Raw genomic sequence first — 15,258 nt, forward strand, 5'->3', positions numbered from 1 at the left:
TGTATTTGTTTCGTTTTTCTGTAAGTGAAACCCTACTGTATTGGAAAGCCTCTAACAGTGAACCAACGCTTTCTGGTAATAGTGATTTTCAATTCTAATATAATTAGGTTCACTAGTCACCCTAGCCTAAATCAAATAGAAATTAATTTGTTATTAGTATGCTAATCAAGATGATATAATGCTTCACTTGTTTTCCTATATAATTTGAAATAAAATAGTAAAAATCACACTCTTTGGGAAGAGCTCATTTCCAATTAAAAAAATAAATTTTACAAACTGAATGTATACAAACGATTATATTTTACTATACTCTGGTCATCTAGCACTTCAATTAGGATAAGAAAGTTTATGAAATGTAAACTGACGATTTCAACAGCATAAAGCTTACCTTCAGGCTGGTATGAGAACGTGGTTGACTTAATTCCTGAAATTTCCATTGCTCAGATCCAGGGGTCTCTCCTCCTTTCTGAGTGTCAGGTGTAAGCAATCCATCTCCAGCAGGTAATGGGAAAATTCCTAATGATATAGGACGTTCTTTTCTATTTGAAGAGGGGAGAAAAAAAATTAGGACTTCATTTACTTTCACTTTTTAATTTGCCATGACTATAAGTAATAAGCCTGGACTGTCACTGTTTTAGAACCATCACTCAAAAATAACACTATCTGCCCATCTGAATAAAACAGACTTACCAAAGAGAAAGGACAGTCCCAGTTTAGTTAGCCTCAAGAAATCAACTAAGAAAAGCGGTAAGAAGGGTTAAGGAAATTATAAGTTACTGATGAGTTCCTTGCCCTAGAAGCAGTCAGTGGTCTAGTCTGGTCTGGAGAAGAGCTGCTGCTGAGTTTTTTTTATATGTAGCTTAGCCCTAGGGAAACCTGCAACCTCCTTTGGAAGTGAGCACAACCCATTTCTAGACTTCCCAAATCCTCTCGCTAATCCCTGGATGTTTACTGAAGCCTCTTCAGGGTATGCCTTTCCTGCCTAGAGGAAAATCAATATATTATCTAAATCAGGGCTACCTTAATGATGAAAAGAACGCAAAAATATCTTTCTTCCCCACCCCACTCCAGTAGGAAAGCTCTGTTTTTCTACAGAACCACATTACGAGTTCCTTTCAAGCACAGTACGTATGAAAAAACCATTGTCAGTTTTTTCCAAATAAGAAGGCCAAATAATTCTATAAAAGATTACTGAATTTCCACTGCTTTGTGGGAAGTTTCAATGAACAAGAGTTACAATTTTAATTATAATAGAATTTCAATGAGAAACACATCCTTTGTTGATGCACAGAATATTCCAAATGAAAGCACTTTTAGAAGGTGGAAACAAGCCCACTAGCCAGTCATCCTGGGTCATTAACTCAAGAGTGCAGAAACTGGAAAGAAATCAGACACTAAAGGTTTGGTGCCTCCTGGAATTCATACCTCTACTGGTAAGAATATAAGTTAGAATAGAAACAAGGAGGTTATTAATAAAAATGGGAAAATTTCAGTTTTGCTAAGCAAGTCTTTTATTCTGTAGTTCATTTTTATACCAAGAAACTTGAGCCGCTTTTGAAATGGGCCTTCACTTAACACAAAAGGTGCGTTCTTCCATTCCTAACAATCTAAAAGGACTGATAAAACTGTCCCAATGCCTTCTTAAAAATGAGGTGAAGCAAAGGGGTTGACAGACGACATTTAATCAAAGTTGTATGCACAAGGAAATAAAATTTAAAAACAGAACTTTACTTTATTGGGAAAATTCAAAAGCAGGAAGGCAGTATAATAAGAGGGTACGTGTTTTTGGTTTGGTTTTTTTTTGAGACAGAGTCTTGCTGTGTCATCCACACTGGAGTGTAGTGGAACCATCTCAGCTCACTGCAACCTCTGCCTCCCAGGTTCAAGTAATTCTGCCTCAGCCTCCCAAGTAGTGGGTTTACAAGCATGTGCCACCACACCCAGCTAATTTTTGTACTTTTAATAGAAACAAGGTTTCACCATGTTGGCCAGGCTGGTCTCAAACTCCTGACCTCATGTGATCTGCCTCCTGGGATTACAGGTGTTAGCCACTGCACCTGGCCAAAAGGGTAAATTTTAATACCAAATCTAAGTTTGTGACTATGGGCTGCTGGGACGATCAAATGACAAAAATTAAAGTGACTAGTCAGTTATTATGTTTATACCAGTTATTCCCAAATGCTGTTCAGCAACAAAGTTTTCATAAGTCCATGAAAAAAAGAGGCATTATTTATTATTTCCTTAGTGCATAGATAATATACTACATATTGTATCACATATATATTCCCATATACTATAGAACCCTACTCTTTCTTGAAAATGACCCTGGCCAGGCACGGTGGCTCACACCTGTAATCCCAGCACTTTGGGAGGCCAAGGCGGGCGGATCACGAGGTCAGGAGATCAAGACCATCCTGGCCAACATGGTGAAACCCTGTCTCTACTAAAAAAATATAAAAATTAGCCAGGCACGGTAGTGTAAGCCTATAGTCCCAGCTACTGGGGAGGCTGAGGCAGAAGAATTGTTTGCACCTGGGAGGCAGAGGTTGCAGTGAGTCAAGATTGCATCACTGCACTCCAGCCTGGGTGACAGAGCGAGACTCCATCTCAAAAAAAAAGAAAACGACTGACCCTTATTTTAAATTACATCTTTTATTCTTCTCTGATTTTAAAATGCCCTTTCATTAAATGATGGTGACAGTGGTTAGTAGCCAGATTTCCTTTTCATATCCATTCTGGACAAAATAAGTTGTCAACCTGATGTTTTTCCCCTATATTTTGTGAACAGAAAATCCAAGAGGTCTAAGAGCTTCTAGCTGACTTTTATTTATTTTCTAACACACCTTAATGACTTAAGCAAAAGGTGACTGGGAATTTAATAACTGAATATAACGAAAAGCTCTCTAACCCAAAATGCAAAGACAATCAGGAAGGTGATATATAGACTTCATAAGACTCCCTCACACTAACAGAAATCAAAATATAAGCCAGTCATTAGAATTATTATCCTATATGAATAACAACACATTCATTCTCACACATATCAAATACTAAAGAAGTTTAAAACTACTGGGGGAAGGGGTCTTCTATGAATCCAAGTTTTACTTTCCTAAAATTAAACAAAATCAGTCAACAAAATCTATAATCAACAGTCAACAAAATCTACAACCCAAATTACAAGTAGAATTCCCACCTTTTTAATTTGCTTGTGTCTATCATTCAGAAACTACTCTACAGGGAGGGGACATCTCTTCAGAGACTGACAGCTATCTGTCAAGTGGGATACAATATTCCAACTCTGAAAAAATAATCACTACGTACTCCTCCCCTTATTTTACTTATAAATTACATATAGTTGGCATAATTAGGCAAGTTTGTGAGAATCCTACTTTTGAAAAGAAACCCTGAAAGGTAAACATTAGTCCAGTACTATGTTGGTATGTATTAAATGCTTCAGTTAAACTCACAGAAGAAGGGAAAAAAAAAGAGAAACACGTGGAAAACTATCAAGTGGCAGATTTACACCTGCAGACTGAAATATCTGTTATTACTTGTCTAGAAAACAAAGCTGTCACCAACTATCAGAAATCTTCTTTTATTTTCTTAATTACCCTACTTCTATATATCCATTTTTGAGTTGGGTATTAAATGTTAGCTTATGTGTGTAAATAATTTTACACCTACATTTTTGAAACAGCCTTTTGGCTATATTCACATCTAATACAACTAATTTGTAAAATCTATAAAGGGAGATAAAAGAGTACATTGCTGAACACTCACCATATGATGGGTGCTGAGCTACATGATTTATTTACATTATCTCATCTAATCCTTATTGAGAAACAGGGACTATTTTTCCAACTTTCAGAGTAGAAAAAGTGATGCTTAGAGACTTTAGGCACTAGTAATTGGCTGAGTTTGGATTCAAAGCCAGTCCTGTTCAACTTCATGCCCTTCGCTTCCCTTGGAACTTCCTACTTGGAACTACCAGCTTTTTGGCAATTTAACATTAATATCTAAGACTTTGATATCTTTAATCAGATCAGTAGCAATTTTTGTGGTAAAGAACCTTAAAATTTAATTATAAGGTATTTTATCAATAAAAGCTGTAGCTAAAACAATTTCTGCTAAACATAGGCACATATAAGTAACTATGAAAATTATTTACTGGATTAATTTACCATATATCTTACAGCTATAATTAAATACAAAATAATAAAATCACTTATTTTTAAAACAACCCAATAGGGTAAGTCCATCAGGAGAGAAAACTCAGGCAGAGAGAGATTAAGCAACTTGCCAGAGGTCCTACAGCTGCATGCAATAGAGCATTTGCACCCAGGCAGTTCAACTCTAAAGCCTTGTCGTACCCACTTGCAGGCACCGCACAGCAGCTCATGGCACTGCCCTCTCAAATGAAACCTAAACCCAAGACAGCCCCTTAACATAAGTCTTTTAAATTTTCTACATATTCTTAAGTTCAGCTGCTTTTAATTTCTTCAAACCCTAAATATACAGATACACGTATACAAATCTTTTACGTACTAACATACGTACAAGTAGTAAGATTGTTCCCAATTTTTAGAAATCAAGAAAGAAAATGAAAGATCAAGTATCTAGTTTTAAATCACAGATGAAATTTAATTGCTGGGGTTTCAACTAATATTGAACTTGAACTAATCTATGAATAAAAAGAAATACATTGAGGGAATTTACTACTTTAATTCTTCTTAATTTATCTAAATCCACAATTAGGGTTTAAATATTTTATGAACATTTAAATAATAGATAAAAACTATGTACTATGAACTTTCATTTAAAATCATGCACAAAGCAGAAATCTAAACAAAACAGAGAGTGTTAGTCTGATGGTTTAGAAAACAAAAGAAACCACAACCTTAAGCCTCTAAAATATAGAAGATGGCTCTTACAGGGTATAAGTAGAGTCAGCAACAGTAAAGCTACAGAGATTAATGACTACCCCCACAAGCAGGCATGGATATTTGTCACCCAAGACTACAAAGAAAAGAAAGGGCAACATCTGACAAAACAATAGTGAATAGACTTTGTAAAGCTTTCACAACTTTGATGTGTAAATAATGGGGAAAAATGCATTCCTTAACCTAAAAGTCTTAAATTTTTTCACTTTAAAACATTTTGTCTTAGGAGGAAAATATTTAAATTGCTGTTTCCCATGAGCTATTATCAAAAATTACAAAAATGATAGCTGAACCTCTATCAAAGGATAATTAAAACAAAATAAACTTATGGCCTGTGTCTAATTGACTGTAAGTACAAGCATAAAAGATATTTGCCCCTAAATGCTCAGAAGCTAAATGCAGAGGTTGTGTAAACTTGGACCCAGCACTCTACTCTTGCTCTCTCCTTTTACTTTGAACATTCTGCTTAAAACAAGACCACACTGACCTTGTACTTGTGTGTAAGTACGATATGAAAATCCTTTTCTTTAGTCAGTGATTTCTAAACACAAAGCTATAATCCTAACTGATGGTCTATAAATTACTATAAATAAGAATCAAAATCCTAGCTTCAGGCCATTTTCCATTGTTTCAATCTTCAACAGAAATGGTTACAAAGCAGACCGTGGAGCTAAAAATTAAAGAAAAACCAGCTAAGCAGGGGCTTCTAAGAGAGATGGGAGTACCTGAGTATCCTTGGTAGGTTCTGCGTCAGAGCTGGCACACCGGTAGAAATAGAAAAGTGCACAAGCAGCAAAACAGAGAGAGATACTAAGATAGCAGAATTAATGACCACCGCCCCGCCAACAAAGCCAAACACAAACAGCAGCATGCATCCAGGACTCATGGCGCTGTGCTGGCATGGTGAAACACCCGAACCAGGAGGCCTACACGGGGGCCAAAGGGGTATCTTTGTAGTGAGGATCTGTCATTCAGCTTGCTGCCACAAAAACAATGCCATCAGCAGCAGCTTTCCACTCCATCCTGCAGCAGCTCCCAAGCGATGACGTCATTCCGCTCTCCCCACCTCATAACCATAGAGCTGCTGCTCCTAGCATTTATGCAGCAACCCCGAGCGACAGCCAGCCTATTAACTATTTTCCCCTCCACTAAGAGTCCTGGCTTAGCTCATTGGCTACAATGCCTGAAGATCTACATAATTTATTCACACTCCTACATCAAACAGATGGCTAGCTAACCCTTTCAAATATGCCTCTCTGTAACAAAAAGGACTTCAAACCAATTACACAGGAGAAATAAAAAATTTCAGCATTCCCACAAATTAGAAAATTTAAAACCTAGTATAATCTACATCAAGTATCAGAAAACAATCTAAATACTCAATGTGCTGCTTATATGGATGGCTTATAATTTACCTTTTCAATGGTAAAAATGATTTTTATTTTTCTGTGCTATTCTCTCCTGTAGCATTCCAGCCACAGTGGAGAGCTTTTTGAATAAGCCTCACTATTGTTCCAGGATTAAAGAACAGAAAAAACAGAAACAAACATATTATTTATTTTATTTTTTCTCAAGGCAAAATATATAACAAAGCTTACCTAATTCTACTATGAGCTGTGGATTCTAGTTGATCACTCCCTGAGAGCTGATGAAGTTTTGTTCTTTCTAAGTGTTCCATGTAATTATGGATCATCTATTTTAAAGACAGAAAAAAATACACAACATTTAAGGCTAATATCTGGAATATTAGACATAGTGTTATAACAAGGAAAACATTTTTGTATAATTTTCTTATTTATCAGACTACTCAATTTCATGTAAGAGAATATTAAGGAATGAAAAAAATTTTAATGGAAAGTAATAGACAAGTGCTTCCATTTAAGGATATTGGTGTCCACAAAAGTAGCTACTATCTTGCTTAGCATGACAAAAAAACAAAAACAAAAACAAACAAACAAAAGCATTTTTTTACAATATGTGATGGTATTAAATAAAATAATATTGACATAAAGAACACAAATTAGTAAACAGACACTGGGAGAGAAGTGATAAAAGAACATCAGTTAAAAATAATAGATGGCATTTGAGAAACCCATTCACTAAAATGAGTCACAACAAAGAAATTAATGTGAAACTTCTAAAGAAAGCATATCCTTATATGCTGATCTTCTCCATTTTAAAAGGAACTAAAAGAATAAATATAACTTTAAATGTAATTAATTTAATACCAAGAAAAGTTTCCTCTTTCTGTAGATTTAGTTGAAAGAATGATAAACTACTTTCTCCTTTGACTATTACTGGTATCATTACTTAGCATAATCATCTATAATAACAGCAGCAAATTAACACAAATGAAAAAAATTAGAACAATTTTTGAGTCTTAGATAAGGAATCATATGATAGGCAAGCTGAATATGAAAGTAAAAACTTCAAGAATATAAAGTACATAAACTGTCAAGAACTTCTAAGGTCCTGTTTGATACTTGATAATGTATAGTTTCACTTTTAAAAAGCCTAAATTTGGAATTAAGACATAAAATCAAAAGGCCTTTGCTAGACATACTAACATGATATGAATAAGAAAAAAATGAATTTTAAAAAACAAGAAATAGTGTGTTAGTATTTAAGGGGTAAATATTAAAAGGGAAGCAAAGGCTGATGTCTTTCTTGGGAATATTACTTGAATTCTTTTTTTCTTTTTTAATGTCCTTTCTCACCATTCCTAAGGAATATTACTTGAATTCTTAACACTGTAGATAGAATAGTTTTGGAAGTCACTAAACTTTGGCTGTATTAAGATGGATTGCAATCTCTTTATAACTTAAATTATGCACTGTATCAGATCTCATAAACTACCATGAGAATAGTAAAAAAAAAAAAAAAAAAAAAATGCACTGTAGCATATTAAATAACAAAATAGATTATTTCAAAAATTTTAAATTCACTTTACAAAGAATGCTTTTGTTGTAGAAATTTTATTTGGCATATACAAAAATTAAGAAATGCAAGTTAATTTAAAGATATCATTTATCATGAAATAAACAAAAAGCTGAACTCTGACGAATAAAATAAAACAAATTAACCATACTATTCCCCAATAAATACTAGTCCAAACAATAAATGTTATCCACAAAGAGTAAAAACAGAATCACATGGCTATAGTATCGTATCTTAAAAATTTTAATTGACATACTTTTTATTTTAAATGTATAGATTTTACCACCATTTACAAAACAGCTTTGCAGAAATACACCTTTCATCTGTCAGTAAGTCAGAAATAATGAGCTTTCTTGTGTCAGAAAGAATTTTCAGAAAAAAAAAAAATCAAACTGAAACTAATATAACAAAGTGACTGTCAGGCCTAATCAAGCTCAATTTAAATTTTCAAAAGGTTTTAGAAGGCCTAAATTAAGGCTTTGCAGTGGCTCATGCCTGTAATCCCAGCACTCTGGGAGGTAGGAGGATTGTTTGAGGCCAGGAATTTGAGTTCAGTCTCAGCAACACAGCAAAACACTGACTCTAGAAAAAAAATAGAACAACTAGCAGGCACTCATCTGTAGTCCCTATTGCTCGGGAGGCAGAAGTGAGAGAACTACTTGGACCCAGGAGTTCAAGGCTGCAGTGAGCTAATGATCATGCCACTGAACTCCAGCCTGGACAACAGAATGAGACCCCTAAAAAAAACAAAACAAAACAAAACAAAAAACTTTAAAAATAAAAGAGGCCAGGTACAATAGCTAATGCTTATAATCCTAGCACTTTGGGAAGCTGAGGTGGGAGGACTGTTTGAGCCCAGGAGTTCGAGACCAACCTGAGCAACACAGAGAGACCCTATCTCTATAAAAAAATTTTTTTAAATTAGCTGGGTATTTTGGGACGTGCCTGTAGTACCAGCTACTTGGGAGGCTGAGGCAGAAGGATCATTTGAGCCAGGGAGGTCAAAGCTGCAGTGAGCCATGATCATACCACTACACTCCAGCCTGAGTGACTGGGTGACAGAGTGAGGACCTGTTTCAAAAAAAAAAAGAAAAAAAAGCCTAAGGTGAATTCTTTTTGTCTGTTTGTTTGTTTCCTTCTTTTGAGACAATGTCTCACTCTGTCGCCCAGGCTGGAGTGCAGTGGTGCGATCTCAGCTCACTGCAGCCTCCGCCTCCCACGAGTGATTCTCCTGCCTCAGCCTCTGGAGCAGCAAGGTACTACACCAAGCCTGGCTAATTTTTGTATTTTTAGTAGAGACGGGGATTTGCCATGTTGGCCAGGCTGGTCTCAAATTCCTGACCTCAAGTAATCCACCCGCCTCAGTCTCCCAAAGTGTTGGGATTACAGGCGTGAACCACAGAGTCCAGCCGTGAATTCTTAAACACACGGAATAGTAAAGTAATTGTATATATGGGATTGATTTGTTCAAATGAAGGACCTAATTTTCTTTAAACATTCAGATGAAAAAAACAGATCTATCCCAGATTGCTGTTATAGTAATCTATGAACTCAATATAGAAAAAGAATGACAATCAAAATGAAAACATAGTTGTCCCCCAAATAGCCATTCTATAGACTGATTCTCTATTATCTTAAATGCTTAATTTTTTAAAAAAAATCAAAATTTAAAAAAAGGTTAAACTCTAAACTTTCTTTTAATGAAACTGATTCTAACTCAACCAAACTAGCACTTAAAAGGAAAGAACTGACAAACAAAAATGACTGAGGGGGGAAAAAAAGAGAGAACAATAACAACAAAATGGCAGCTATCATTTCTTGAGCATTAATTATATGTCAGTCAGTACATGTACAGCCATTTTTCCTCCATTTAATCCTCACCATATCATGATTTCATAGGTAAACTCTATCTAAGTTGACTGTCTGTTTAATGCCTGTTTCAAATTGTCACAAGCTTTGGGGCCAGAACTCTGGCCTGCCTGACTCAGTCATCTGAGCTATTAAGAATTACAGGACTCAGGCTTTATCGGCCTTTGTACTTAATTCTCTGGGCAGGCAATGAACCCATTGTCCTTTCTTCCTCATACCCACAAGAAAACTCCATACGCTAAAGCATTTCCTGATGTCTGGAATAAAATGATATGCACTATAGTCTATAAAGACACAAAAAAGTAGAAAAAAAATTATACATAAAAATTTAAATTTTAAAAAGACCTCACAGTATCACTCAGGTTAAAAAAAAAAAAAAAAGAAAAGTGAATGGGAGGGAGCACCAGTGTTGTTAGAAAAGAGAAGTGAGAAAATGAAACAGAACATGCTTCAGATAATCTATTCCTGGGTCCACCAAGTCCATTCCTTCTGGTCTCAGAACAGCAATTCTCAGTTTACTCAGGTATGCACATTAATTCACACATTCAAGAGTCAATTTAGCAATAAACAATTGAAGTTATTAAGAAGAATACCAAGCACGTTATCTGGAAAATTCTGGTTTGGGATAAATCCCAAATCCCCTCCCCTGAAATACCTTCACAGCAGAGGTTCATTGTTAGTCAGCATTAACTAAACCGAAAAGCAAGGCCTTGGTGAAATTTTGAAGACAACTGGCCTGGATTCCTTCAATTATTTTGACATTCAGTCTTTCCTTATGTAGTCCCCAGATCACAACCTATATCACAAACCCGCTAATCTTTTTTATTTTTTTTTTCTCAGGCAACATTTCACTCTTGGTGCCCAGGCGAGTGCAATGGCGCAATCTCTGCTCACTGCAACCTCCTCCTCTCAGGTTCAAACAATTTTTCGGCCTCAGCCTCCCAAGTAGCTGGGATTACAGGCATGTGCCACCATGCCCAGCTAATTTTTTACTTTTTTAGTAGAGATGGGGTTTCACCATGTTGGTTAGGCTGGTCCCAAACTCCTGACCTCAAGTGATCCACCCGCCTTCGGCCTCCCAAAGTTCTGGAATTACAGGTGGGCCCAGCCAAAGCCACTAATCTTTTTTTTTTGAGACAGAGTTTCGCTCTTGTTACCCAGGCTGGAGTGCAATGGCGCCATCTCAGCTCACCGCAACCTCCGCCTCCCAGGTTCAGGCAATTCTCCTGCCTCAGCTTCCTGAGTAGCTGGGATTACAGGCACGTGCCACCATGCCCAGCTAATTTTTTGTAGTTTTAGTAGAGACGGGGTTTCACCGTATTGACCAGGATGGTCTCGATCTCTTGACCTCGTGATCCACCCGCCTCGGCCTCCCAAAGTGCTGGGATTACAGGCGTGAGCCACCGCGCCCGGCCCACTAATCTTAAAGTTGCTGAGATGTCATAAAGCAAACAGGCATAGACAAATGTCAGGCTGAGGCTGGGTACAGTGGTTTATGCCTGTAACCCCAGCACTTTGGGATGACGAACCAAGTGGATCACTTGAGGTCAGGAGTTTGAGACCAACCTGGGAAAAGTGGTGAACCTCCAACACTACTAAAACTATGAACAAAATTAGTCGGGCACGGTGGCAAGGGCCTGTAATCCCAGCTACTCAGGAGGCTGAGACAGGAGAATTGCTTGAACACGGAAGGCAGAGGTTGCAGTGAGCTGAGATCGTGCCACTGCACTCCAGTCTGGGTGACAGAGTAAGACTCCATCTCAAAGCAAAAAAAAGGAAGAAAAATGTCAGGCTTGGCATGGTGGCTGATGCCTCTAATCCCAACACTTTGGGAGGTGGAGGCAGGAGGATCTCTTGAGCCCAGGAGTTTGAGACCAGTCTGAGCAAGATGGTAAGACTCCACCTCCAAAGAAAGAAAGAACAAGAGAAAGAAATAAGAAAGAGCAAGAGAGAAAGGGGAAGGAAGGAAGGAAGGAAGGAAGGAAGGAAGGAAGGAAGGTAGGTCGGTCGGTCTGGATGGGGGAGAGGAGAAGGGGGAATGGGGGAGAGGGGAAGGGGCAATGGGGGAGAGGAGGGGGATGGAGAGGGATGGGAGAGAAAGGGAGGGGGGATGGGGAAGGGGAGGGGGGATGGGAGAGGGGGGGGGGGGGGGGGGGGAGGGGGGGGGGGGGGAGGGGAGGGGGAAGGATTGATGGGGAAGAGGGGGAGGGGAAGGGGTGGGGGAAGAGGGAGGGGTGGGAGAGATGGGGAGAGGGGGAGGGGAGGGGAGGGGAGGGCAGGGGAGGAAAGGAAAAAGGAAAAAGGAGAGGAGAGGAGAGAATTTTAAAATTAAAAAAAAAAGAAAGATGGAAGGGAGGGAGGAAGGAGAAAGAAAAATGTCTAGTGGAACCTAAAGGTGTTAGTGTTATTAAGAGTTCAGGCAGGCCGGGCGCTGTGGCTCATGCATGTAATCTCAGCACTTCAGGAGGCCAGGATGGGTAGATCAGAAGCCAGGAGTTTAAGACCAGCCTGGACAACATGGTGAAACCCAGTCTCTACTAAAAATACAAAAAGTAGCCAAGCATGGTGTCATGAGCCTATATTCCCAACTATTCAGGAGGCTAAGGTGGGAGAATCACATTAACCCAGTAGGCAGAGGTTGCAGAAGGCTGAGATCATGCCACTGAACTCCAGCTTGGACAACAGAGAGAGACTCCATCTCAAAAAAAAAAAAAAAAAAAAAAAGAGTTTAGGCAATGGAATCTGACAAACCTGGCTTCAAATTTAGTCACTAACTAGCATGGAATTTGGGCAAATCATTTCATAGACTCTAAACCTCAATCTGTAAAACGGGAATGGATGAGAATTTGGTCAGAGGATAAAATAAGAATGCATTCAAACACTCCCTGATGTGAGACCATCCCAAGATCCCAAAGGGATAAAATTTTTGGTGATTAGCATACACATGTGGGCCCGAGTGCTTCAAAACTGTTTGTCCTTTATATTTCCTCCACTGCCCTCTTTAAGGCATGTCTTCTTTTAAGCAAATTCAGTAATGTTTACAAAAATCTGATTTAAGAATAGTTGACTATTTAAAGTTTAAGAATAGTTATTCTCTTTTGATACAAAACATAGATTTTTTTTAAAAAGAACAGTTATTCTTAAATCAAATTTTTAAAAAGCCACTGTAGGCTTCCCTTAAGCAACAACGAATGTGTTTCATAAAAGTGTTAACTATTAAAAGATACTACCTTCTTTGGAAGCAATAGTGAAAAGATTAAGGTTAACCCGCTTCAGGCTTCCTTTCCCTGAATATTTTCAGAGTTTATGTTTTAAGGATGCCTAGTTCTTTGGCTTTAGATAGCTATTTATAATTGCTAATTGAACGACATCTCTTGAACAGATGTATAAACAGAAAAAATTGTGGGATAGATAGAGCAGAACAGACCCACATTTCAAAGCAGCCCTATCTATGTTACATAAACCTTCCTTCCTTGAAGCAAAACAAAACATAGGGAGCCTATCAGGTCAGAGGAGAAGCACAGATAACTGAGGGAGGAGATGTATGAAGAGCTTGCCGGCTGCATGGGAAATCTGTCTTGGTTACTGGACAGACCTAGCTCTCTGACTTGGTAATTAAGATTTTTCCTGAGATCTTTTTTACTTCCTAGACTATCCTTCCCTCAAGGAATAGAAATAGCCAAAAAAAAAATTGTATCTTTTCATTTAAAATTAGCATGTCAGGCTTTTTTATACGCACAGATCTTCATCTTTACTAAACAAATATATTTAAAAATATGAAATGTCACTTTATAGTTATTTTTTAAGAATGTATATATTTTAGGCCAGGCATGATGGCTCACACCTGTAATCCCACCAATTTGGGAGGCCAAGGTGGGTGGATCGCCTGAAGTCAGGAGTTCAAGACCAGCCTGACCAACATGGTGAAATCCCATCTCTACGAAAAATGCAAAAATTAGTCAGGCATGGTGGTGTGCCCCTGTAATCCCAGCTACTCGGGAGGCTGAGGTGGGAGAATTGCTTGAACCTGAGAGGCAGAGGCTGCAGTGAGCCAAGATCACTCCAGCCTGGGCAACAGAGCAAGACCCCACCGTCTCAAAAATAATAATAATAATGTATACATTTTATATTTATACTTTAATACATCATAATTTAATAATCTTCAATTACTAACAAAGATTAGAGCTTCATTTAAGAAACAAAAGCATTATTTATCACTACCAATTACTTCCCCCAAATATATTTATAGCTGGGTACAGTGGCTTAATGCCTATAATCCCAACACTCTGGCAGGCCAAGGCAGGAGATCACTTAAGCCCAGGAGTTCCAGACCAGCCTGGGCAACATAGTGAGCCATGACTGCACCACTGCATTCCAGCCTGGGGAACAGAGTGGGACCTTGTCTAATTAAAAATACATACATATGTATATAATATATATGACATATATGTATGTATATTTATCAGCTTTAATAAGTACTACTTAGGTAAACAGTACATAGAGTGCATTTTTTAGGCATTGACATGAACGGTATAAAAAGAATCAATAATAGGCTTTTTAACGACCTTAATATCCACCAAATGTCATTAAAATGTAAGGGTATTTTGGTTGTTTTTTTTTTTTTTTTGAGACAGGTTCTGTCACCCAGGCTGGAGTGTAGTGGCACAATATTGGCTCACTGTAGCCCCTACCTCCTGGGCTCAAGTGATCCTCCCACCTCAGCCTCCCGAGTAGCTGTCACTACAGGTGCAGGCCATCACACCTGGCGTGTGTGTGTGTGTGTGTGTGTGTGTGTGTGTACATATATGTATATATATTTGGTAGAGTCAGAATTTCACAATGTTGCCCACACTGGTCTCCAACTCCTGGGCTCAAGTGATCCGCTCACCTTGGCCTCCCAAAGTGCTGGGATTACAGGCATGAGCCATTGCTCCTGGCCAAAATGCGGGTACTTTTTTATACACTGAAAAAGCTGCTATGTAACCTGCTCTTGTTTTCCCTGAGCTCTGTGGTTCCAGCCCTTCATGGACCATCCTTTGTGTCTACTACTAGATATCAATTCTGTGATACTTCATGCTTTGGGTATGGTTAAGCTAAAATTGTAATAATCAAATCTCACACGTCAAGGCTAACAGGGAAAATTCTATACCCTACCCCAAGAAAGTGCTAACCACATTATTCAAAGGCAAATGCAACTGAGTGTGGTGGGGTTTTCTATTCCTTAAAAGCAACAGCAGGTATTACAGAATTTTAGAAAATAAATAAATAGCAACGTCCAGGTATGCTGGCTCACAACTGTAATACCAGCACTTTGGAAGGCCAAGGCGAGCGGATCACCTGAGGTCAGGAGCTCAAGACCAGCCTGGCCAACATGGAGAAACCCCATCTCTACTATACTAAAAATGCAAGTTAGCCGGGTGTGGTTGCACACGCCTGCAATATCAGCTCCTCGGGAAGCTGAGGGACGAAAATCACTTGAACTTGGGAGGTGGAGGTTGCAGTGAACCGAGAT

General features: G+C 38.3%; 1 protein-coding gene across 16 annotated transcripts in view; it reads right to left on the reverse strand.

Moving 5' to 3' along the window:
* The window catches only part of SPAG9 (sperm associated antigen 9), a 145,725-nt gene that overhangs the window by 75,004 nt on the left and 55,463 nt on the right, over positions 1–15,258 (reverse strand). For 11 of the 16 annotated variants that reach the window (XM_032280056.1, XM_032280054.1, XM_032280053.1 and 8 more), the window contains exons 4-5: positions 6,539–6,633; positions 389–539 (exon numbers count right to left, since the gene is read on the reverse strand). In XM_032280056.1, the coding sequence (XP_032135947.1) occupies positions 389–539; positions 6,539–6,633 (246 nt within the window). Of the gene's footprint in view, positions 1–388; positions 540–5,665; positions 6,477–6,538; positions 6,634–15,258 lie in introns of those variants that run through there. The other 5 variants (XM_032280063.1, XM_032280064.1, XM_032280061.1 and 2 more) reach the window with 4 other exon arrangements.

This window comes from Sapajus apella, unplaced genomic scaffold (genome assembly GCF_009761245.1).
Source record: "Sapajus apella isolate SASKATOON/1434 unplaced genomic scaffold, GSC_monkey_1.0 scaffold12, whole genome shotgun sequence".
In the NCBI taxonomy this organism is placed as follows: Eukaryota; Metazoa; Chordata; class Mammalia; order Primates; family Cebidae; genus Sapajus; species Sapajus apella.